This window comes from Periplaneta americana, chromosome 7 (assembly GCF_040183065.1).
Source record: "Periplaneta americana isolate PAMFEO1 chromosome 7, P.americana_PAMFEO1_priV1, whole genome shotgun sequence".
Taxonomy (NCBI): Eukaryota; Metazoa; Arthropoda; class Insecta; order Blattodea; family Blattidae; genus Periplaneta; species Periplaneta americana.
Genome location: NC_091123.1, coordinates 64507140 through 64535097, shown reverse-complemented (window position 1 = coordinate 64535097; position 27958 = coordinate 64507140). Strand labels below are relative to the sequence as shown.

General features: G+C 34.7%; 1 protein-coding gene across 3 annotated transcripts in view; it reads right to left on the bottom strand.

Annotated features, from left to right (window-relative positions):
* LOC138703161 (CWF19-like protein 2) overlaps nt 1–27958 on the bottom strand; it is a 51646-nt gene that overhangs the window by 17530 nt on the left and 6158 nt on the right. For all 3 annotated transcript variants that reach the window (XM_069830823.1, XM_069830822.1, XM_069830821.1), the window contains exons 3-9: nt 22850–23029; nt 20086–20248; nt 15679–15827; nt 12442–12666; nt 9336–10040; nt 5997–6278; nt 5150–5215 (exon numbers count right to left, since the gene is read on the bottom strand). In XM_069830823.1, the coding sequence (XP_069686924.1) occupies nt 5150–5215; nt 5997–6278; nt 9336–10040; nt 12442–12666; nt 15679–15827; nt 20086–20248; nt 22850–23029 (1770 nt within the window). The remainder of the gene's footprint in view (nt 1–5149; nt 5216–5996; nt 6279–9335; nt 10041–12441; nt 12667–15678; nt 15828–20085; nt 20249–22849; nt 23030–27958) is intronic.

Below are 27958 nucleotides of genomic sequence, written 5' to 3'. Positions count from 1 at the left end.
TCCTGCCACTACCAGCATTACGGTACGTATCGGTAAGTACTCTTCTGAATGAACGCCGTACTTGCTAGGCAACTTCTCTGGCACATAGATAATACACCTCTGTGGAAGTGTAGAAAGATTGAATTCTCTAGGCTCATCAGCTAGCCACATGACGACATACAGTGAGCCATGACACACTTTGAATTGAACACGCAGTAGTACTAAGTAAAACAATGCTCCACTAATCACATAACTGTAGCATCTGCTTTCACGCAAGAGATCTGGACCCTATCTTGATTACCAAGTGGAATTCGTGGGGTCAGGGCATGTTTTCTTGGAGTACTCTTATTTTCTTTATCATCATTAAACCATTTCTCCATAATTCATTATAGTTAAATCATCCTAAAAATCCTCGACATGACAGCCCAAGGCCAACCAGCCAACTGCTAGCCTCACGTCCAAATGCCTCGGCAGAGGTGAACAACCATCCTACCAGTACACTAGCCAAAATTTCATGAGAAAGTTTCCATGACATCTTCGACCAGACAGCTACAGTAAGAGACTTACCATTAAACCATTTTTCTGTAATTCGTATGATTCTTGATGACACAGCAGTTTCTTTCTTCACTACCCAATTATCAAAGACAATATACAGATTCTTAGACAGAAAAAATCCTAAGTAGCATCCATCAGATGAGGAAGTAAAGAGTAAAGCCACTGTTTCAGGTACTAGGTTTACTGCATATAAACAATTCTTTGTCATGTGTAAAGAAACATAAAGGCAAAATTTTATGTAGGGTAAAGATGCCGAATGTGAGACACTTTTTCAAAAAACTATATAAATTCTGAAGTTTCTACAAATAAAATTTGACTGAGACTGAAGTTTCGATTTCAGTTTCTGCTTTGTATTCTTCATTGCCAATACTGAAAACAACCTAGTTTATTTTAACAGAACAAAGTGGTTATATTAACTATACTCCTAAGTGATATAAAGTAATTGATTAAATGGCGATCTTACTCGTGTTAATTATGTAAGCATGTGCGGCTTACAGCTGTTTTGGTGCTATTTGACACCATCCTCAGAGCCTACTAGATCTCGGCGCTATCTCAACTTCGCTGCCTATTGTGTGGATGCATTCATGTGATGAAGAGTTGTGTCAAATAGTGTGTGTGTTCTGAAATTGATCTGTATGTTGAGAATTTGACTGGGGTGTGTTTTAGTGTGTCTGTATATTTCATATTGTTCTAGTGTGTTGAGTTTTTGGTTTTTGGGTTGTATGTGTAGGATTTCCATGTCTGTATTTATGTTATTGTATGTGTGGTTAGCATTAGTTATGTGTTTGGCATATGTAGATGTATTGTGTCCTCTGGTTATTGCTTTAATGTGTTCTTTGTATCGAGTTTGGAATGATCTGCCTGTCTGTCCAATGTAGAAACTGTCGTAACTATTGCATGTGAGTTTGTATACGCCTGTGTGGTTGTATTTATTTGTTTGTGTTGTTTGTGTGTTGAGATGTCTTTGTAGGGTGTTTTCTGTTCTGTATGCTATGTTGTATTTCTGTTTTCTGAATGAGGATGCGATCTTGTGTGTGTTTTTGTTTTCGTATGTTAGTGTGATGTATTTCTTGTGTTCTTGTGTTTGTGTTGTGTTTTGTGTGTTTGTTGAGTTTTTGTTTTGTCTTCCTTATGATGTTATCTATTATGTTTGGGTTGTAACCATTTTCTTGTGCTATGTATTTGATTGTGTTCACTTCTTCATTGTAGTGTTGCTGGCTCATGGGTATGTTGAGTAATCTGTGTACCACTGTCCTGAATGCAGCATGTTTGTGTTGTGTGGGGTGATTAGATGTGTTGTGTATGTGTGTGGTGGTGGTGGTGGTGGTGGTGGTGGTGGTGGTGGTAGCATTTAATCAATTATTTATATTCAAGTGTTAAAAGTAGTGTACAAAAGATTCAACATGGATGATATGAAGTGTTAAAGTGTGTAATCAAGATGAATAATTAAACAAACATTTTTTTGTGCGAGATCGTGCGTAATTGCTTGCTTTCCGCACAAAACCAATACGCGGTAAGTGTGAAATACCACATTCAGTATTCCTAACGTAACACACATAACAATTTCCCTCTTCTTACTGCTTAAGCACCATATTCATTTTACTGCTTTAGGCTTTTAACATATTATTTTTAGAGACGTTTAACATAGTAATAATTATAAATTGGAAACTTACCACTGCAATTTCACCTAAATTGCACTGTTAATTATTGTTTTTAAATATTTGCAAAAATTAAGTAAACTCTACAACACCACAAAAGTTACTGCATTTGTAATGCAAGTAACATTAAGGAAGCCGTGAAAAAATCAACAATATTCCAGATGCCGATGTTATTATTGCAATATGTTATATAAATAATATTGTTGAAATATTAAAATGAAAAATAAATCATTACATAACCTTACCGTTTGTTTTAAGTTCGCATTTATAGACTGGGGGAAAAAAAAGACAGACGTATATCACAGCCTGCTGGAATATAGTAAACACAGAAAACATTTTATAGCAACAATGTTGAAGGTAGATATATTTGTTTTCCAAAGTTGCCGTCATTGAACAGAAACCAAGATGGAGATTTCATTGCAACTAATTAGAAATTCCTCTTTCAGGTATGTAATAAACGATCTTCGCACAAAATAATATACGATACACGAGCAGTATGTTTGTTTTCATGTTCTCGGAAATTAAAAAAGCTCAACTACGTTTCGCTTTTTCAATCTTTTCCTCGAACATGAAAACGTCAACATACCGCTCTTGTAACGCATATTACTATTTTGTTGACAACGCAATTAACAGTGTTCATTACAACACTTGAGGAGGGATTTTTACATCAGTTCAGAAACTGCAAGGTAAAAACTTCATTCACCAACAGGATAGTACACCATGTAACAAGATCTCAGTAGCTTCAGACCATAATATTGAGATTCTATTATGGCCTGTTCGAAGTTAGAACCTCAATCTTACTGAGAATCTCTGGAACTCAATGGCCATGATTGCCTCAGTAACATTTACACACCATTGGTATTACTATATTAGTGACAGACAGCCATTAATCACGATTATCTTTGATCACAATTACCGAAAATATGTGTAGGTACACACTAGATCACACTTGATCCCATCTGGTCAACAGCTCAATTACCAGAGAGGAAAAAGTTTCCACTATGTTCATACTTTCGATGTTTGTTTCCCTCCTGGACAACAGCATAAGGTCACACTTTCTTTCGATGTTCTTTTTTTTTATATACCATTTCCTGCACTCTGATATAGGAATTTATTTGTTAAAATTTCTTAGAGATTTTATAACCAATACAATTTATACCATTACTACTTATATTATTCTATAATGAAACGTATTTTTAAAGTGAACCCTAACCTCAACAATATTGTCGTAATACAGGCTCAAATTGAAAATTTACGAAGGAAATTAGTTGACTGAAGATTTTACTGCAATGAAATATCTTTCAGCTGTCTTTTCTTGTCCTCCATATATGAATAATTCCTCCACCATTTGTTCATAGATAAACTTATTTCTTTTTTACTCTTCTCAAATCTGCATTAAATTTTTCCCACACTTCTAATAGTAACAAAATGTTATTTTTAGCTATTCACTTCTTTTTTTCTTCTTCTTCTTCTCTGCCATATAATGCAATGAAAGGCGCACAAAATTCCACAGCAGCAGCTATCACGACTTACTCAATTATAGAAAACTTCAAAATATCAAGGTGGTTCAAAACCATGCCTCAATGCAATTTTATAGTTCTGAAAACTGGATTAAAATTCTGATCACCATCAGACATGTATACACTACAAGCATGAACACAATTAGATTGATAATCATGATTACAGTCTGTAATCTGTCACTAGTATTATGGAAAATCCTACATGTCTTTTCTGTAATCTTAATGAGGATATAAATCAAAATCATCTTCTTCAATGTCCAACTTTTACTCAATTTTTTAGTCTTCTTGCAAAATATTGGACTGCATGAGAGCAAATGGTATAGTCAACTATTCCAACATCAGATATCAACCAACCAACCAACCAACAATAAAGAGTTTCAAACATTAAATATCTGTATACAGTCAACTCCGGTTATAGTGAACCTCTGTGGACCAGCATATTTCGTTCACTATATCTGAGGTTCACTAAAACCGAAGTGTCTGTTTTTAAACTACTAACGTTGCCATACATGCAGTATTAATGTTCGTTTGGGTCAGACCACGTCCAATATCAGTACTAATGTTTGCTGTATCTTCCAACTTAAACACTTTACGCTTCGACATCCTCATGTTCACAGTTCGAAACTTGAATCTAATCTGGCCATGTAGGTAGTAGGCACTGACCGATTTCGCACCTCTTCCGATTAGAGGTATGCTACTGTGTACTCAGCCTTGGAATTTCCTCAGGTTCACTTCTACAAAGATGCGGGAGAAAGGGTTGAGGACCATTATACTCCAATCCTTCTTGTATTTACCCATTGGTCTCTACTTCCTTTTACAAAAGAAAACACTTTTTCTTCCTATTCTTCTAATAAGCTCTTTCAAAGGAGTCAGAACTAATCCTTCCTTTATCCCTCACTGCGCACTCTATTCTCTTTAACATGTTTCAAGCTGTCCACGAAGCTGAACAAATCCTTTGTCTTTCAATGCATTTAAGGTGTAGGAGGTTTGAGATTTTGTTCTGAACATGTTCTTGGAAGTTTATAGGAGAAAGGGTTTCCTAAATTACCATTTTGGCCATTTTTAAATTATATGTTCTTGGGAAGTTCTAGTTTTAGGTTCACTATAACCGAAGTGAGGGTTCACTATAAACAGAAATATTAATGTACTTTATAATGCATGCGGGTCAGGACGAACGATTTAGGTTCACTATAGCCGAATGTTCACTATAACCGAGTTCACTATATCCAGAGCTGACTGTACCTATATTTTACTTCACAATCTGGCAAGAGTGTAAATGGGTCTCCAAGTCACGTTAAGGTTATGGAAACAGTCCACAACTGAATCCACATTTTTCTGATCTATAGTCTGTTATACTAATAACACAACTATCTTACTTTCACATAAATCTACACAACAGAATGAAAAAATATTTTCAATCTTGAAATTAAGATTTACCTTGCCTGCCAGTTTTGAGATCATTTCTTCTTCATCTCTTGCTGTGCTCAATTTTTCACGTTCAAACTGGAAAAAATTAAAACCTCACATTAAAGTCTGAGAAATACAAAATTCCACACATTCTTTTAAACTTAGTAACCAGATACATTTCTCTATAAATCAGTCCACTCTTTCATATATATTATTAACTATACCAATGAAACAGTGCAATCCTAGCACTCTAATAAAATTTTAATAAAACTACAGACTATCAATTTTTCTATTCCTAGTACATTGAACACTCCAAACTCAGCGCAAATGCAATGACTGAATGCTATGACTTCTGAACAACATCATTTAACTATGTTTACAGAATTTCTCTCTTTTGAAATAGCAGATATATACTGGAACCTCTGAAGTTGTTCAGGTTCTGGGTAACATTAGTGTCCTTGGTGGGTTATTTTACGACACTGTATCAACATCTCAGGTTATTTAGCACCTGAATGAAGTGAAGGCGATAATGCCGGTGAAATGAGTCCGGGATTCAGCACCGATAGTTACCCAGCATTTGGTCATAATGCACTGAGGGAAAACCTCGGAAAAAACCTCAACCAGGTAACTTGCCCCAACTGGGATTCGAACCCAGGCCACCTAATTTTGCGGCCAGAGGCGCTAGTCATTACTTCACAAGTGCGGACAACATTAGTGTCACTAGGCATTCAAAGTGTAAATATATAAATAAATAAATAAATAAATTGTGTACATAAGGAGAGAAGGCATCTCATTACTTTCCTTCAGACCAATGATAGAACATATTATTATTTAAAAGTTAGTTTTACAACAAAAAAGTTTTGTGTAAGAACATTACCAAATCCTTCAACGAATATTTGTCATCATCTGCGAAGTACCGCACTCTTTTTCCATCTACATGTGTTTCCATCTTTTGTTTTCTTCTTCTTCCACCCACTGGCTCAGTGTGCTGGCCTGTTTGCTTTATAGGATGTATAAACCCTTTTGAGTCTGTCCGGGTAAGAACCACAGTTTCCTCTTCATCCTTTGCTGCTGACTTTGTGTCACTTGTTTCTTTGGGTTTCATTGTGCGGACTGCACGAGCTGCATCCAGCTTCTTCTTCAGCTCCTTTGCCAACGTCTAGAAAATGCTAATAAAATTAAATTCTGCAGAGTTGCTAGACAAGATTTATTTTCTATATTTTCATCTACTTATTACACTCTGGCTACTATCAACAGACATCTATAATGAACACAGATCAAATACCCCTCATTTCTCATGAAAAACAAGAACTGAAAAACTACAGTGGACTATAGTGGACTTTACGTTGTCAGCAAACAGCTGGATACATTAAGAAGATTGATTGATTGATTTATTGATCTACTTATTAACGATAATTTTTTTCCTCTTGTATGGATGAGAACCCGAAGGCTTGCATTGCAGTCTGAGGCGTATTGTGCTTACCACTCTTATTCTGTGAATGATAGGGTAGCCGAACGGCCATGCTCTTATACAAGTACAGCACACTGCACCATGGATTTAACCCGGGCTATTGTATGGATGATGATGATGATGATGATGATGATGATGATGATGATGACGACGACGATGATGATGATGATGAAAAAATTTAAATTTAAATTATGGTTTATTTAACGACGCTTGCAACTGCCAAAGTTATATCAGTGTTGCCGGTGTGCGGAATTTTGTCCCACAGGAGTTCTTTTACATGCCAGTAAATCTACTGACATGAGCCTGTCGCATTTAAACACACTTAAATGCCATCGACCTGAGCCAGGATCGAACCTGCAACCTCGAACACAAAAGGTCAGTGCTATACAGACTATGCTACCAAGGCTAACGGATGATGATGATGATGATGATGATGATGATGATGATGATGATGATGATATTTGAATTAATGATGGCGAAATGAGTTCGAGGTCCAATGCCGAAAGTTACCCAGCAAATTCTGCTTCGATTGGTTGAGGGAAAACCCTGGAAAAAACCCCAACCAGATAATTTGTCCCAACCAGGATATGAACCCAGGCCCGCTCGTTTCATGGCCAGATGTGTTAACCATTACTCCACAGCAGTATATGATGCATCCACAAATTACCTTTCCAACTTCCAATCCCATTAAAATAATGGAACCAGGTATCACAGTTTTTTCACTTAAAAAGAGAATGTTTTAAAGTTTTGTTTACGTTGGTTTCTCAGGTGTGCTGAGCAAGTGATGGAGAGGAGAGATCACATTTCCACAAAATGAATGTTCCACAAAGGCACAGTGTTTTTCCTGGTTTCTAGAGGCAAGATCAGACACACAGATCCAACGAAATTTCTGGACAAAATATGGAAGGAAGTTATCAAGATCAACAATCCTCGAATGGCAGAGAAAGTTTTTATGAAAATGGCAGTGTCCTGCAGTCATGGTAGTGGCTCATGTGGCAGGTGAGGCTAATGTGGGTATTACTATTATTGTTATTATTTTTATTTTTATTATTATTTTATTATTAGACTGGATTAATTTTAATATTTTGGTACATCATAGTAATATGATAAAGCATAAGTAATCACTTTGTTATTCAAGACGGCGCCATGTTCCGTTGAACCCCGGCCACTTAGTCACTCGTAATGAGTGCATCTCTGTATTACATGGGACAAATAGGAATACTGCTGCTCTCCGAGGGCGCCACTATCATGTTTATATGCGTGCTAGGTGGGAACGGGGAGTAGAGGGAAGAGAGAGAGAGAGAGAGAGCATGTACACAACCTGCAAAGATGCAGTAACGTACCTAACCGAGACACATATGAATAACTCGGAGCATGAACTTACATCGAATCGTAGCAGAGAAGACTACTACATGTCAAAATGTTATCCGTAGCTGGGAAAATGTTCTATGTTATAGGCATACATTGCGTGCCTGAAATGCTAACTTTCTCGCATTCTTTTGATACGTTTCTGACTGATTTTTCACTCTTTCCACTGCTTTCACTGTTCTTTTCATAGTTCTTTTCAGAGGAATAGCTAGACCACTCTTTTCTTCTTTACAGAATTTAAATACATTATATTTTATCTTTCTACTTTGCGAACGTATTTTTCCCGCAGTGACTTCCTAGCCGGAGTTTCCATGTTTCAAAATTACACACAATGTTACCACTACGTATAAAATACTTCTGAAGCAGTGTTGCCAACCATACAATATGAATCGTGCATGTACGATATTTTGGTATCATGTACGATCTTACAATCCAATCCAAGGATAGTGCGTAAAATGTAGGATCCTATTGGCAAAGAGATCATCTGCCATCCATATATTGTTGAATTGTCACTTGTCACCAATATCTAGTAAGTATTAAGCCCTGGTAGAAATGGTGTGAACCTGGCATCATGGTACCTAACATCATAGAGCTGCCATGAAGTAATTATAGATTAGGAAATCTCTACGATACTGTATAATCTGTAGTCTACTAGTCGTTAAAATTGAAGAATATTGCTGGAGAACATTAATTTTGGTTTACAAGACCAATATTTTTGTTAAATTATTAAAACTAATGAAAATTATCTTTTTTTCTTTTTAAGTGTAGTTTGTAATTTAAATATGTATTGTATTGATTAAGGCTGGTTGAGTGGAAGAGAAGGCCTTATGGCCTTAACTCTGCCAGCGAATATAAAACATTGTTGGTGTTGGTGTTGGTGTTGGTGTTGGTGTTGTTGTTGTTGTTGTTGTTGTTGTTGTTGTTGTTATTATTATTATTATTATTATTATTATTATTATAGGTTTAAGAATTATATGCACTAAAAGCTATGAATGCCACTGAATGTACTCTAGTAGATATGATGTTCATTGGGAGGGTTTTCAGGGGTAATTCACAAGACTACGAAATCTAACAATAGATTGTCACATAGATTGGTGAATAAGGCCAGTAATGGTATCAAAATAAAAGTCCTAACCATCACTTACACATCATCACTTAACATGTGACTCAGTTATCTACTTTTAGATTTCGCAGTCTTGTGAACTAGGCTTAGAAACATTCCCAGTGAACAACACATCCATTTCAATATGCTAGGTGGCATTCTTAACTTTTAGTGGATATAATTCCTAACAAAAATAATCAGTCAATAACACATGATACATGTTGAGAAAGAAGGACTCTGAGTTACTTCAGTAAGTATAAACAACTGTTACATACCTCATTTCCTAAAATTTCAGCCTTCACAAGTTTTGCTCCAAGATCATTCATTTCCTTGTCTGTGAGCATAGCAGATTCTTCACCTTTCTTCTCTTCCTCATTGCCATCATCATCTGACGATGGTGACGATGATGATGACTCTGCTTTTTTAGAAGATTTAACATCTTTTGGTTTATTTGACCCAACATATACTTTTTGATCTCCAGAAGTTTTCTTCCGCCAATTTCCGGATGAGGCACTGCTTCTGTACTTGCTAGAGTCAGGTACATTTTTTTCATGTATGCGAAAATCTCCACGTTCTAAAAGATCAATATCTTCTCCAGGTTTCTGAAAAGAACGTTTGGAATGGCGTTCAGAATTCCAGTCTCTCTTTGAGCAACCAACTTCCTCATCTCTATCATCTGGTGTCCGAAAAGATCTTGAAGTACTTTCACTGCTATCTCGATGCCTATGTGGACTATCATCTTCCCTAGGTTTATGAAAAGATCTTGAGCTACTGCTGATTCTGTCCTGATCATTCCTGGCTGATCTTCTTTCACTATCAGGCTTTCTTGTTCCATCTGTGTCATGTGTGTTTTTTTTCCAACTATTTCTCCTACTTTCTTGTTCATACTTATCATATTCTCTTTGGTTACTTCCTTGCTTTCTTTGTCTTCCACTTTTTTCCTCTGCTTCTGCTATCAATGTCTCAAGTTTCTCCAATGACTAAAACAAAAACAATACAAGTTTCCTCTATAACAATGCTAAAACTGAGTGGCACAGTTAAAATTGGTTAATTTGATATTGAATAATTCGAATTATTGGATAAATAATAATGTTCATTTCCACTGAAATTCCTATTGAAAACCAATGTTAAAAATGCAAGTTTAATTCAAATTTTAGAAGCTTATACTTGGACATAATGACAAAGTGAAAGGAAGCGACTAGAAGCATTCGAAATGTATATATGGAGTGTGTGAAGTGGACAGACAAACTAAGAAATGAAGCTGTGTTGGAAAGAGAGGGTGAAGAAAGAAAGATGCTGAAACTGATCAGGAAGAGGAAAAAGAATTGGCTGGGTCACTGGCTAAGAAGTAACTGTCTACTGAAAGTTGCACAGGAAGGAATGGTGAATGGGAGAAGAGTTCAAGACAGAAGAAGATATCAGATAACAGACGACATTAAGATATATGGATCATATGCGGAGACAAAGAGGAAAAGCAGAAAACAGAAAAGGTTGGAGAATGCTGGGTTTGCAGAGAAAGAGCTGCCCTTGGGCAGAAAACTATGAATGAATGAATGAATGAATGAATGAATGAATGAATGAATGAATGAATATTTCGATATTTCGGAACCAGGACTTTATTGATTTCAACGAAAAAAGGGTCCAATCTGGAATTCTAGCATTTCTTTAAAACCTCGGTTATTAATGATTCCAAGAATTACAATTCTCCTCTTCAAGTTTATAATGATCCACAGTTAGTGGAACCGAAAAAGATTGTTGCTACTGTTAATAGATTTCGTACTGTTATCCAATGACTGAACACTGGTACGAGCAACAGTGGGATGTTCAACAATATACAGTAGTTCTACAGATGTGTGTTCCTCTCCCATCAGTCAATAACTTGGAAAAGAACAAATTTGTAAAAACCTTCGTTATTGTGTGTACAGAAGTTACAGCGTTGCTGGCTTTTCAGCATTCACAATGTCGAAGCATGGAGCCATACACAACTCTAATGCTATCAATGAAAAGTTTAATTATTTTCTTATATTGGTAGATTAATTTTTGTGTGGATATGGAAAAAACATGAGCACAGTTCAGGTAAAATATTCGTACATTCCACATTCATTATTCATTACTAAAGACAGGATTTCCACGCAAATACATATTTTTATATAAGCTTGCTTGTAAACACTGAAATAATGAAACAATTATCTTTAGAGGCAATTAATATTAGGTACCCTCCACAAAACTGGCTTCATTTATACACCAATGGATCCTTGATCTCCAGTGAACAAGGTGCCGGTGCAGGTGTTACGTGCTGTCTCTTCTCACTTTATAGATCTCTTGGGTATGGAACAACAAGTTTTGATGGAGAAATAATTGCAATAAGTGAAAGTCTCAGGAATATTCTGTGCCACATCAATAAATTTAAGAATGCAGTTATATTGTCATACTCCAAAAGCAGCTATTCTATCAATAGTCTCTAAACACACACCTTCATCTCAAACAGCAGAAATAACTAAAATGCTCACTCAATTAATATCACTCAATAAAAGAATTGTATTCCAATGGATACCATCCCATTGTGGAATCCTGGGAAATGAGAATGTGGATGCTTTAGCAAAGAAGGGCAGCACTGCTACTTACAGACCTGTTACTAAATCTACGTATTACTCTGTCAAAAGATTTATTAAATCTACATACTTAGACTTCAACAAACAAAATTTGAGAACACAATCTCAAGGGAAAAAAATGGAACAATTAATTCCCGATTTATCTTGCAAATCATCTGTAGCTGCATTTAGATTGACAACAGGCCATGATTGTTTGGCCAAGCACTTGCACAGAATTGGAATATATCAGTCCCCTAACTGTCCATTGTGCAACTCAGATCAAGAAATGGATTCGGAACACTTCAAAATCTGTGCATCAGCGGCTGACCATGACAATATCTTTGAAAAATATTGGAGTGCAAGAGGTCAAATGACTTTACTGTCAAACGCCTGGCATTATAAAACAACAACATATAAGCTTGCTACAGTTCTCAAAATTTGTAAATATCCATTTTATGGCTTAGTGAGTCATAGAAAGTATACTATTTTCCATGCAGATTTGCATGTTTTGGCCTTCTCAGAAATAATGCACGTTTTTTTTTTTTTTTTTTTAATTTTAGATTTAATAGAGGATATTTAGAGGTTTATTACCAAGCACTAATTTCCAGACCCGAATTATCAGCTCTTGGTATTGGATCCAACATTTAGGTTTTCTCCCTTCTTTGTCTATCCTGATGATACAAGTAAATACATAACTCGGAATACTGGATATTTCTACATCTATGATACAGTGCACTCTAATCATTATGTAAAGCATAACAGATTTTTGAAGTCTGTAACAATAACTTACACCCCATCGTTCTGCTGCAACTTCTTCTAGAGTTCTTCCCTCTTCTGCTGCTTGTTCTTTAGCACGTTTCAGAGCTCGGCGTAGCCAGTCAACTCCTTGATCACCCACAGCTTTTGCAGGAAGTGAATGCAATTCCTTCTTGCCTCGTTCATGTTCTTCCTCTTGAGGTAAGCCAGTGCCTCCATCCTTCCAATAAGGATTTAACTCACGATCACTCTGTCCTAGCTGAAATAAAAGTACATTTATCAGTTACTTGTAAATATATCACATGTTGTTTCAAACAAATTTATACAGGCATAAAAAAGCAATAATGATAGATAAATTAAGCACAATATAATATGAACATTTCAGAAGATGAAACTAAGTCAATGACAAAAAATAATAAAGGACTTTCTAGAGTATAAACAACAAAACTATGGAACAAGTGACAAATTTTGTTATTTAGGAAGTGATATTTCACAGTTCGAATACCAAAAAGATATAGAAAGAAATTTAGAAAAACATGTATAACAGATTACATTGAATTCTGAAAATAAATTGTGGTATATAAACACATGAGAAGAGGAATCCAAATTCGGCATCATAACATAATTTCAAAACCACGTTTCCTTAGTTGAAAATCTGAAATTATGAACATCTGTAACGTATGTTAGTTTAAAATTTTAATTGTGTTGTGATATGTTTTAAAAACATGTTTATATTCATTTTTAACGAAATGCATGTGGCTACACTATCCCAAAATTATGCATCAATGATAATAGTATTTGCTTGTTGACAAGCCAAAAAAATATTTCACAGGAAACTAGAATTTCATGGTTTATTCAAATGTTATTTTGTTCTTGAAAACTCATGAGACTCATAGCTGTCGAGTAACTGTTCAGCGATATAAGCAATGAGAGGGAAAGAAACTAGGCACCCTACCCCATTGGGTGGTATGTATAAAGCTACAGTATTACCTTTTGCTTTTACTGTAGAAGATTCTTGAAGTAGAAGTAGGCTATATACTTCGTTTTCTATGCATAAACTTGATACTATTACTATGAAGTATGTACTACATGTCGGTAGTATAAACTATCAAGAGTATTCGATTATTATCGATTATCGACAGTATTTCGGGTTTATCCACTAAGATTCGTTAGTTTTTGCCTTCCATGTATTTATAATAAATTTTTGGTGGGTGAAATTGATTGTAGTCGTTAAAATTTAGTTGATTTAACAAGAAAATGGACGATTACAATGAAGTGGGAATTGTAAAGAGAGAGATATGGAGAACAACTGCTGTTTGTTAATCTACTAAAAGAATAACCAGCATTATTGAACAAATTGCAAACTTCTACCACAAGAAGTAACAAAGAAAACGCCATCTAGGTTATGAACGTTGAGATGAAAGTTTACAGTGGTAAAAAAATTGACAAAAAGCGAATTATGAAGAAAATAAATAACATGAAAATTAAGTAAAGTCAAAATCAGACAGATCCAAAATGTTATTCATTAAATTAACATGTAACCTAAATATTGTAGGCATATGGAGTTTTTTCACGTAAATTAAATGTATCGGTATTACAATTATACCTACATCATAGAATCATTTTGCTAAAAATATATTATTTTTAATAATAACCAAAATCAACTAACAGAATTCCAGTTCAGTTATTTCAAAATCATCTTTTGAGTAGTCCATTACAAAAATTAATCACATGACATTTTTTATTCATAAAACCTAAGATATAACTTCTTATAATCGCGTTCGGATGGTTTTCGTCTTTCCTTGTAGGATTTTCTAGCATAAATTTACATAAATTCTGCCATTTTAAATGTTCTTCTTCTTCTTCCCTTCAAGTATTAGGCCAAATGGCCTGTTACAATCTCACAGTTGAATTTTCAATCCAGCGCTTCTTTGGACGACCAAGAGATCTCTTCCCATTTGGACGATAGTGGAGCATGACTTTTGGGATTCTATCTCAATGCATGCGATGCAGATGATTTATCCAGTTGTTCTGATGTTTTACGTAATTAATTACAGGTTCTAGTTGTAGTTCTTCCATTACATCTTCATTGCGTTTATGATCCCATTTCATATATCCCGCTGTATATCTCATAAATTTCATTTCATTAGCCGTTATTCTGCTTTCGTCTTTCTTCCTCTATGTCCATGCCTCACTGCTGTAACAAAGTACAGGTCTCGCCAAGGTCTTGTAAAGGCGAATTCGAGTATGCCTTTGTACTAGGGAAGGTTTCATAATGGTGTTAATTATTCCCATTGTTTTGGTGTATTTAGAAATTTTCTGTGAAATGTCTACTTCATCGAAAAAAGATAATGTGTATCCGAGATATGTAAAATAGTTTATCCTTTCTAATATTGTTGAATCTAAACATATTTTGCTAGGCACAAGGTATTTTCCGCAGAAGGCCATAATTTTAGTTTTTTCTTTATTGATTTTCATATCATATTTAATTCCAATTTTGTTAAAATTAAAAATTAAACGTTGTAATTCATCTTCTAAGGATGCCACCAGAGCTAAATTGTCTGCAAAAAGTAATGAATCTAGTTGTAAATGTCTATTCAGTTGTATATATCCATGAGGCAATTGTTTCCATTCTCTAATTATTTGATTCATATTATAATAAATAGCAACAGATGAACGGGATCGATAATTTTAAATTGTACAAACCCTTATGCTAAGCTAACAAGTCTCGAACAGGGCAAACTACGATTTTTCTTAGTTTATACTTAGAAGTAGAAGTATATAGGTCTTGTTATGCATACAAATAGTAGTTTATACTATCAATTCCAGCATAAACTAAACACAGCCTTCTAGATCAAGTTTCTGTTACACAGGAAAGAATTTACCATGAGTTTTTATACATAAAGATCGTAGTATATACTACGAAAACCTTAGCAACGGCATAAACTTTAATTTTATGCATACCACCTGTTATCTCCTGCTTAGTTGCCTCACAAGTGATGCCTTATTGATGTCACTTATAAGGTTCAAACCTGTCTCCAGACAGTTGACTAAATAACAACAATCTCACGATCTGTCTCTAGCATGAATATTTATCCAATATCAGTACAGTATTCTCTGTGGTCTTCAGTGAAGATTCAGCACTATGGCTGCCATTTGTTATGTCTGTTTAGTATGTGAAGTTCGGTAAAAAATATCGAACCCCCATAAAATTAAATGCTCATGAAAAAGATTGATTTGTTAAATAAGAGAATAAAATTATATAACTCACATTATCTAACATATATCTATCTTTTTGTCTTTGTTCTTCTGCTTTACTTAGCCGTCCTGACTGTTGTCTCAATTGTTCACGTGACACAGATGGGAACAAGCCAGGTAGAGTCATCCATTCATCCCGCTCTGTTGGAACTTTACTTTTCTCTGAAAATTTGAATAAATACAACAGCATAAAATTTAAATCTTGATCCCAGAATAAAACCAATAATAAAAATCCAAACACAGCATTATCCCCACTGATTAGTAATTTATCCTTCCCCAGTATGAACCATCTGGACAGTAGAACATTCAGTAACAAATCTGGAGCATCGTATGAAATGCAAGCTGAATAAGACGAAATTAATCAGTGAACTATGAGAGTTATTTCGAAATATATGAGTCGGTTAGAGTCATAACTCACATGCTCCAAAAAATGAAAAATCGAGACACCGTTATATTCCCTTGCGGTTATCCGCATAGAACACGATTCAGAGGTTAATTTTTCACATTTCTTACATGATGCTTGTGTAAACAGGCGACAAACTTCCCGATTTCTGTCAAAAGTCTCATGATCCTCTGGATCTTGTGAGTTCTGTTTCATAGCGCTTCTCGACCAATCACCGATCAGTATTTTCCTCCCGCTTCTCCACTTCTTGTTGTGCAGAATAGGGTTGTGGATGAGTATCTTGCATGTGCGTTGTTATTTTTATAAATATCAGTGAATTTAGCAGCTGTGATTGAGAATTTCGTAAGTATAACATTATGGAAGTGCATGTATTACCAGTTGGAGAGAGAGGATGACCACGGAAATATACAGCAGCTCCAGAAATAACGAAAAGAAACCAGGCCAAATTAGCAAGGTTAATATTCCTTTCTGATTCTGCTTGGCTCCTACTGATATATTGGTAAATTAACCAGGGCCGAGTGTTTTATCACAATCATAATATATTCAAGTTCTACATGATGGCGCCATGAATAATAATTAATCAATTCGACAATACTGAACATATGTGCGAATTGATGGAAGCAGATATTAATCTTGTGATACAAAGGAATGTAGTAACGAAAGTTTGAGTTTTGATAAAATTTATAAAAAGTATTTCTTCTGTAGGTTGTAAATTGAAAAGTCAACTCAAATAAGGGGAGAACTAGCTTTTCTAAGAAAATGTAGTTTTTTCTCGTCTCTAGAATGTTGTGTCATAATTGCAATAACTTTGCCATAGCTTAGCCCACTGGAATTTAAATTTCCACCATAAATTCTCAGACTGTTCCTGAGAATACCTAATTTCCCTATTCCAAGATTATTTGTGACTTATCCTTCTCTTTGACTGGACCCCTCAATTTATATTGTACTATATTATTTTGTAAAATGTACTCATCTGAAGAATTTAATAATTAGAAACCTATTCTTTTACATTGAATTTAAAAATATGCTTGAGGTAATGTTCTTGTGTATTATTTTAATTTGTTACTGTCAAATCTCACATGATCCCAACTGGTCACTTTCTAAACTGACATGTACCAAACGGAGCACTCTCAGAACACTCATGATCCAAAGGTCATTGTCAAAACTCGTATGATCCATAATTTAAAGCTAAATAACGTTTACTCCTGTATAAATAAATATGGTTACAAATCAGAATAGTAGTTTTTAATCATTGCTATTTCATTTATTAACCTTCATTGTGAAGAAAATGGGCTCCAAGTATTACAAATATGTTTTTCCTCATTTGTGAAAATTTTCATTTTTGGAACGAGTTATGATTCTAACCAACTCATATGAAAACGAATTTTTTCCCATACGCATTTTATTGAAAGTATTCTCTTACAATTGACTGTGAAATCAAGCAAAGGATATAGTGACAGCAGAGAATGCACATTTAAGATGAAGTTATTTTTTTATCTCAAAAAATTAAACTGCACATGGGTTACATCAAGATTAATTTAGGTTGGTCCACAATACACTGGGAACGGCAACCAGAACGAGATCGAGTACAGAATGTAAAGCAATATCAATAACAATATGTAAAGTCGATATTATGCATTCTGATGTTATTTGTGTATAATGGACCAATAGCATTCTCTCATGCCAGCCAACATAAACACAGGTTAATCAACTTCAAAATTTATGACACAGAATATTTAAGAATTCAATTCACGTGCATCAGTTTGGTCACATAGACACATAGCATATAACGAAAGTGATTCTACTGAATATGTGGATTAGTTAGAAACGATGGATGAACAAGTAATTATGTTACAGCTGCCTTGCTACAAAATATACGACGATCAAACAGCTTCCATTAGCTCGTAGAGTTCTATCCCACTGGTAGATGGATTTGCGAGTAGGAGGATTCACATTCCATTCCCTCTATATGTGCCACTGAACACGTGTAACTGAATTCAATTCTGCAAACCAGAGCTCGCATTGAACTTTTTGCTGTAATGTCCACTTCTCCATTGACAAAGAACTAGACTGATAAATGCAAATTTTCATTCATGCAACAATAAACTTGAAACGAAACATTTTACACAACAATGGCCATGAAACACTAAGCTTGAAACAAAACACCGCACACAATGACCATGGAAAAGCTATAAAATGAAATCTTGGAGAGTTTTTCTAGTGATTGAGCTTTACATACCTTAAGGAATTATAATATACGGTTGTGAAATTATAAGCTATTATTTCTGTATAGGCCTACTCTTAGTGTGGACACGGTGTATTATAAAACAATAATGCTACCATTTTTGCTTGCATAATTTGCACTCCACGTATTTGGCGCACCCTAATTTTTTAACGATTAATTATTTTGGATTTCTGTTTTGCTCTGCATATTTTACACTCAACTCATCAATTAATGATTACTGAATATATTAATAAAAAAATAATCTGTGGTATAAAATCCATGAAGAACCCAGACCAACCAGCCAGTTGCTGGCTTCACGCTCACATGCCAAAGCAGAGATGGACGATCATCCATCCAGAATGGAGGTATCGTGTGGTTAGCACGATGATCCCCCCAGCAGTTATAGCTGGCTTTCTCAACAAGATTTCGCTACCTATCGTAGCTCCCCAAATGCATCACGATTCTGGGTGGGCACCGGTCCCATACACTGGCCGAAATTTCATGAGAAAATTTCTTCCCCCATGAGGACTCGGACCAGCGCACATTCCGTAATGCGAGTCCTAGGCAGGATGCCTTAGAACACAACGCGGGACAATGAATATACAGTAAAACCCTGATAAGACGCTGTTCAAAGAACCGCATTTAAACCGCGTATTAGGCGGGTATACTAATTTTAGACTTATATACAGTATCTATTAGCATTTCTCTTCATTGAAATACATGATTCATGAAAGGTAATACAATATTACTCTATTACTGTAATGTACGTTAAAGACATTTACGATACTATATGTATGTACTGTACTTAATTCTTTCCAAAAGGCTCATTTATAGTTGTTTGCCGTGTACGTGTTCTCCAAGTCCTCATGTTTGCCACACTTCACTCTCTTGCGCTTACACCCTCCCGACGTCGCAGCTGCAGTGATTGAGTTGCGATTTTTTATTATCGGTCTTAATGTCGATGATGGGATTCCTAATGAATCAGAGAGTTGTTTCTGATTAAGAGTACTGTTTTCATCGTACTTTCGTAAGATTTCCAATTTTTCTGGCACAGAAAGCGCTTTTCGTTCATTGTAATCACATTCACAGATACTTCAATACACAAAGGACAACAAACTGACCAGCAAAAATTTCCAGAATTTTATTACGGTCATGTGAAGAATGTTGTGTAAGAGAGAGAGAGGATTAGCAAGAGGGTGGATTATTGTAACTGTATGTGAGCTGCACTGGTAAAGGTTTAAATGTGCAGGTAAAAGGTCGAATACCAATACTTTTCAGGTTAATGGCACCAGTAACTTCAATGACCAAAATGTTTCATTGCTGAAAATTACATCGAAAATATTCCGCAAAAGTAGCATATTATGCCGGACTTGAGCACAACAAACGGGGTATTTTATAAAGGCGTTATATATGAAAAGTTCAGGGACCGGACAAAGAAAGCGTATTACACGGGATAGCGTAATAAGCAGGCGCATCTTATCGAGGTTTTACTGTATTATGATATGTATATATAGAATACATTCATTATGTTTACAATAAATTCAATCATTGCTAAATCAAAATTATGAAAATATTTTATTACTACAAAACTGCAATAAAATATTGGCACAACTTACTATATTCTCAATCACACTAGAATAAAACCTATATCAAACCTTACACTAAAATATTCCGCGTATTTTACTCAACCCAATTTTTAGTGGCCAGAAAGGATTTTAAAAAGTGTGCAAATTACGTCATCAAATACTTTTTTTTTATTACATTATACCTCAAAATGAGAATCACAAAAATACCTTGGCTCTGCTCTGAAATAGATTTCTTCTCAGTTTCCTTCCCACTTGATAGTGGATCCGTCTTCTTCCCATTCTGTTCTGACAATGTACCAACACCAGTCTTGGAAGGGACATCAACACCTTTCTCAACCCACTCTTCATCCTCACTGTCATCATCACTGTCCTGAAAACTGTATACTTTATAGTAGGGTATTGTGTAAGAGTATCCTATTGTTTTTACATTTCAATAACTGAAACAGTCATAATTTGTTTCTGCAAAACCATAAATTATTCTGTTCAAATTCTTCAGCTACTTATGATGTAATTTAACACTCAATAAATGCAAATACGTCAACTTTCAATATACAAAAATATTCCCAAATTATTGCAAAAAATGGACCTAGAGCCAAATTTGGACACATTGTAACTCAAATACCATCATCATCATTATTAATATTAATTACATAAATCTGACCTTGTAAGCTATGTTCACGCTCGAGAGAAAACACTGAGTCATATACATAGTTAAAGAATGCATGTTTCTAGTCCTAAGCATTGGATAAAGAATGATCAAGACATGGTGGACACCTTTCAACCTTAATAGTAAGCAGCCTATGGAAAACAATTTGAACACATTTTTTGTACGATTAATTAATTCTGAATTTTCATGGCAATATTATGTCAATTCGCTTTCAAAGACCATGTTAATTTCTGCACCTATTCTGCAAACCAAAGCCTTGAACTAGCAAAGCAATTAGACACGGGAATTTTACTTGAAGCAAGTAAAGAAATAGGTTTGGAAGTAAATCCCGAAAAGACAAAGTATATGATTATGTCTCATGACGAGAATACTGTACGAAATGGAAATATAAAAATTGGAAATTTATCCTTTGAAGAGGTGGAAAAATTCAAATACCTGGGAGCAACAGTAACAAATATAAATGATACTCGGGAGGAAATTAAACACAGAATAAATGGATTTCAGTCAGTTAATAATATGGTGACTGCTCGGCAAGGACTGGTAATGATAATAGTAATAATAGTGCTGTAATGGCTACTGATCATACAAATAAAGGAATTCGTTCTGGTTTTATATTAATTGGCTTTATATTAATTGTTGTGGAAATGAAATTAACAGCTCCTAAAATGTTATGTTTTATTTAACGACACAACTGCAGAGGTTATATCAGCGTCGCCGGATGTGCGGAATTTTGTTCTGCAGGAGTTCTTTCACATGCCAGTAAATCTACTGACATGAGCCTTTCGCATTTAAGCACACTTAAATACCATCAACCTGGCCTGGGATCGAACCCGCAACCTTGGGCATAGAAGGTCAGCGCTATACCAACTTGCCAACCAGATCGACCACAGAATAAATATGGGAAATGCCTGTTATTATTCGGATGAGAAGCTTTTATCATCCAGTCTGTTGTCAAAAAATCTGAAAGTTAGAATTTATAAAATAGTTATATTACCGGTTGTTCTATATGGTTGTGAAACTTGGACTCTCACTTTGAGAGAGGAACATAGGTTAAGAGTGTTTGAGAATAAGGTGCTTAGGAAAATATTTGGGGCTAAGAGGGATGAAGTTAAGGAGAATGGAGAAAGTTACACAACGCAGAACTGCACACCGTGTATTCTTCACCTGACATAATTAGGAACATTAAATCCCGACGTTTGAGATGAGCAGGGCATGTAGCACATATGAGCGAATAAAAGAATTGTATTCTAATGGATACCATCCCATTGTGGAATCCTGGGAAACGAGAATGCGGATGCATTAGCAAAGAAGGGCAGCACTGCTACTTACAGACCTGTTACTAAATCTACATATTACTCTGTGAAAAGATTTATTAAATCTACATACTTAGACTTCAACAAACAAAATTTCATAACACAATCTGAAGGGAAAAAATGGAACTCTCTGCATCATAATCCACAGTTAATTCCAGATTTACCACGAAAATAGTCTGTAGTTGCATTTAGATTGGCAATAGGCCATGATTGTTTAGCCAAACACCTGCAAAGAATTGGAATATATCAGTTCCCTAACTGCCCATTGTGCAACTCAAACCAAGAAATGATTCGGAACACCTCAAAATCTGTGCTTCAGTGGCTGACCATGATAATATCTTTGAAAAATATTAGAGTGCAAGAGGTCAAATGACTTTATTGTCAAATGCCTGGCATTAGAAAACAACAACAACAACATATGAGCGAATCCAGAAATGCATATAGCGTTAGTTGGGAGGCCGGAGGGAAAAAGACCTTTGGGGAGGCCGAGACATAGATGGGAAGATAATATTAAAATGGATTTGAGGGAGGTGGGATATGTTGATATAGACTGGATTAATCTTGCACAGGATAGAGACCAATGGTGGGCTTATGTGAGGGCAGCAATGAACCTCCGGGTTCCTTAAAAGCCAGTAAGTAAGTAAACTTTAATAGTGTTTAATGAATGAGTTACGAAAATAAATTTATTCAGAAAATGAGATTTTATCAAGATGATTCACCAGTGGAATAAGCAACAGAAAGCTGATTTAATGCCAGTAGTGTTAAACAGAATATTTTGTACTTCCTGCTGTTTGCGGCATCCATTTTGTTTTGCATTTATACAAAAGATAAAATATTCCATTTTAATTTCACACTTGAACGTGGAAACCTGTACACAACGGAAAAAATAATTAGGATCATGTTACTTCCGTCTTGAACAGTTTTACTGTTGTGTTATTTGTTTCTAACATAATAATAATTACTACTTTGCTAGTGAAATATTGCAACTTACAGAGCTGGAAGACTTTCTCTTCTTTTTAGCCTTTTTCTTTTTCTTCTTATGTTTCTTTTTCTTTTCCTTGTCTTTGTCTCCTTTTATCCTTGCTTCCACAGAAGGAAGAATCCATTTATCATCGCCTCTAAGTCGAGCTTGCTCTTCTTTCTGCTTCTTGCGGTAATAGTCTTCCTCAGCCTTCAGAATTGAAAAATAACATTCAGAGTCTTAAAGAAAAAGTTAATCTTTGTTTATTGTTGAACAACATTTATGTCTTATGAGTTGAGAAAAATTTATTACATGTTTAAAAACTATTCTGTGTAAATAAATTAGTCTCAAATAAAGTGAGGTTACACAGAAGTAAAGTTAGTTGTATAAACCAGAGTTCAACATTGGTTTCTATACAGGCAATATTTTTTAACTATCATATTACAAGTTGTATGAATGATGTTAAGTGCTCGCCATTAGATTACAAATATTACAGTAAGTATAGACACAAATATAAATAAATTCTAACAACATGCTTTATCACCTAAAAGATGGAGAAAGACAAGTAATTTTAGACAATAAAACCACATATGTTAATGTTCCACTCAACAGCTAGTGGGCGGCAAAATCGACCCACTACACATTATGTGTACAAGAACATATTTGGAGGGGCAACATGCACATCATTATGTGTTGTATCGTTGTTGCTTAACTCTTAACCTCAGATCGTTTCCATGAGATTGTATTCGTTATTTATCCCTTTACTTCAAATTATTTCCATGAGATTATATTATTTTGTTACTAAATTAAGAACTATTTGAATTTCTGATTTGATGTCATTTTTTATTATATTTAAACTAGTGCTGTTGATCGATCAAAATATTTAATCGATTAATCGATAGATTGATTGAGATGAAAAATGTTTTAATATACTGTAATACACAATTATTGTTAAATTTAACTTGTGTTCGGTGAAAATCATAAGTATTAAATGTTGTAAATCTGTATATATTGTATAGTTATATTACAAAACAACTATCTTAATTACTTACTAACATATTTATTATGAGGCTTATAATTTATTGTGTCAATTTCTCCAGGTATTTTTGAGAGAAACATAAATAACAAAAAATATGAAGAGTCACCTAGTTAAAACTGCTTCATCCATGATTTTAAACATGTGAGTGCATTCACATGCTCCGAATTAAGTGCCGCTCTATGTTTAGTAACAATGTTTCCTTAATCACTAAACACGAAAAATTTTTTTTCTGTCAAGCACTTCTCCACTCTCATTCAATTTAAATCCAAACGTTTCACTGAGTTTACCTCTCAAATTCTCATATGACATAATGGAGTTTACACTTTCCTCAAACCACAGAAAAGTTTTTTTTTTTTCTTTATCAAACTAAACACATCAATCTTCATACACAAACTCAGTACAGAAACTGCAACTGCAAAAGTAGAGCGGTCGAAACCCGAAGACTGGCTCCTCTTGTAATTGAATTACCAGATTTTAGAAAGAGAAGAAGGTAGTTACGCTCTCACTTGCACACAGTGTAGACATAGTTATTTTATAAGGGATGAGGGGGACGAATCCCAGAAAAGTATGTATTTCATATGCTAGGAGGATGAGCTGACAACAAGGTGGAAGTTTTCTTGGAAAACCATAAAACTTAATAAGGGTTTCACATTGATTCAACTTTCAATAGAGGTAGACTAGGTCAGGCCTCATATCTCCATCTCTTTCTGAAGTGTTTGTGCAAAGATTTTTTCTACGCTACCTAGTTTATAGTCAGACAGTAAGAGTAAATTGTGCTTTTAAGTAAGCAATTTCCGAGAGAGAAATATTGCCGGAATTTTTAGTACGAGTTTTGTATTAACAAAATAATAATTAATATCAACTACAACCGATTAATTTTAATCGACTCGATTATTTGATTAAATATTTTAATTGATTAACCTTACAACAGAAATTGATCGATTAATCGATTAAATCCCACAACACTAATTTAAACATATAAAAATATGAGTATACATTGATTCTTTACAACAGTACAGCATTTAGTATATATAAGGAAAACTTTTAGTGCACTAATTATTTTTATTGGCCTGAGCTGTCCAATTGTACTTTGTATTTAGTTAGGGTTGTATTCATGAATTTTCCAAGTTCTCTTGCATTGTATCAGTCATGTTTGAGAGGAACCTTCCAATTTTTTCTTAACTTATTCTTGGCTTTTGAGTTTTGATTTTTTAGTTTCTTTCCAAATATGTCAGATTCCTGTTACATTGATGCAGCTCAAGGAGGAGCTGATGGCAAAGCCTGTTATTGCTGCAGACTTCGTTAAATGTCAATGATGTTTGAACAAGTCCACCATCCATATGCAACACTACTAACAAGTGTATGCCTGGAAATAGGTTTTGCTTAGCATACTGCTGTTCAAAAAGGACATTGGGTAACAGCTTACTTAGCTCCTCAGCTTGGGCAATAAAATCTCGCGATATGTACGTTACATTATAGACGGAATGTATTGGCTTGTCTTATAGTAAGAGTTGGAACTGTCTACTGATGTAAATACATTCAGCATGACATTTTTTGTACGATTTCTTAGTAATATCGGCCCTATACTGCTGAAATTCACTGTTCTAATGTCTACTGCACTACTACGAATTAAAATTAATAGCACTGAATGGAAGTCAGCTGTAAACTAATGCTCTCTGACGTCCCTTTAGCCTAAGTTATCTGTCCTTACTAAAGTCTATTCACTGAATTTTTAATTCTCATGTCAACAAATGCAACTGTGAACTGATTTTTGCAAATGACTTGATAATGTGGAACATAAAAATATAGTTTCATAATATGGTAGTGTTTTCAATGAAGGACATATCTAATTTTCATGCACATTTCCACAGCCAAATACATTTTATTTCAAAATATATATTATTACTAGAGAGCGGAATTCTAGGCCCCAAAAAGTTGCATTTTAGGCGCCTAAAATAGTCTCTTAAACTCCTTTATTTAGGCTCTATAAAATAAAAATAGGCCTTGTTTTGTTAAAGAATGTCACTAATATAAAATTTAACATTTATTTAATGCAAAATTCTAGGATTAAAAGAAACTTCTACACATTTCACATTTTACAAGGGTACACATGCATACACAAAATGAAGACATTCTGTCTTTAAGTTAGTGTTTTTCATTCACCAAATCACATTTCCATAGTTTGCTTCACAGTAGATGATCAGCATCCATTGTGGCTATTGTGTTGTTCACTACTGTACTTACAAATGGTGAGAAAAAAGGAAGGGGTTGTTATCTGTCTTGGAATGTAAGAGAATGCTTATTCAGATACAACCCAGAGATTTTGTGTTAAATTGCTGACAGAGGAAGATATAATATAATAATAATAATAATAATAATAATAATAATAATAATAATAATAATAATAATAATAGTAATAATAATAATAATAATAATAATAATAATCTGTCCCGCAGTAGTTCTTTTACATGCAAGTAAATCTATTGACATGAGCCTGTCGCATTTAAGCATACTTAAATGCCATTGACCTGGACCAGAATCGAACTTACAACCACAAGCACAGAAGGCCAGCACTATATGACTACGCTACCGAGGCTGACTGAAAGTTGGAATTTTAGGATTGAAAGATTGTAAGAATGAGAAGGAGTGGCCTGGAAGTATTTCTCTATTGTGTCGTTCACTGCTAGGAAGGAGCTGTTGTTATCTGGTATGAAACAGTTACGAAAAGTGATGCAAAAATTTAAAAAAAAAAAAACTTAAAAATAGGCACTAATGTCGAAATAGGCATTTTTAGGCACTATAAAACCCCTTTATTTATACTTATATTTCCATGAAAAATGTAAATATTAAATCTCAAGCTTGTACGTATCAAGAAAAAAAAAAGGTTTTTGCCTAAATTCCGCTCTCCAATTATTACCAAAAAGGGGTATATCAGTAACTGGAAATAATGTTTTAAAATACATTACTGGTATTGGCAACAGGCATTGAGCTTTAACTTTAACTCAAGAGAGTCAGACCGCGTATCAAAGCTACATTTACAGCCGAAGTGAACTAGAGTATACACTAAACAAACATGGATGTCTCATTGGCAATAAAATTGGGGTTATGAAATCTGAAGATGACCTTAATAAAATGTAAGTACAATGTAGAATAACACGTTAACATTGAACAGTGACATTGTTAGTGTCGTTTTACATTTTTTAAACATTGCAATATTTCAGGCCCTTATTTTTTCCACATATTTCGATTGTTGATAGCAAAACGTAATTTTCACAGATATCTTTTGAACATCTTTTACATTTATATAGCTTTCTACGTTTCTTTTCTAGGGTCTGAGTAAACTACCATTCAGTCCATAAACCTGAGAATCAAGTTTATGAATTGTTCACTGGAAAACCGTTTATAATCACAGAATTAAGATTTCCAAAAAATAACAGTTGATAACTCGTAATGAAACTGTATTAGGACAATGCCTTCTTAATTTAGTGCTACACTGCTGTGAACAGTATGGAATGAAGATAAATGCCAACAAGACGAAGACCGTGGTCATAGGAAGAAAAGTAAAGAAGGTATCCTTGCGAATTCTCTTAAAAAAAAACATAAAAAACATAACATAAAAAAAAGATTAAAATTTGATAACACAATCTCAAGGGAAAAAATGGAACTCTCTGCATCATAATCCATAGTTAATTCCCGATTTACCACGAAAATCGTCTGTAGCTGCATTTAGATTGGCAACAGGCCATGATTGTTTGGCCAAACACCTGCATAGAATTGGAATATATGTCTCCTAACTGCCCATTTTGCAACTCAAACCAAGAAATGGATTCGGAACACCTCAAAATCTGTGCTTCAGTGGCTGACCATGATAATATCTTTCAAAAATATTGGAGTGTAAGAGGTCAAATGACTTTATTGTCAAACACCTGGCATTAGAAAACAACAACAACTTGCGAATTCTAAATGAGGCAATAGAGCAAGTGAACAGCTTCAAATACTTTGGGTGTACTATAAGCAGTAACATGAGCTGCTGCCAAGAAGTCAAAAGGAGAATAGCAATGGCCAAGGAAGCTTTTAATAGAAAGAGGAGCATCTTCTGC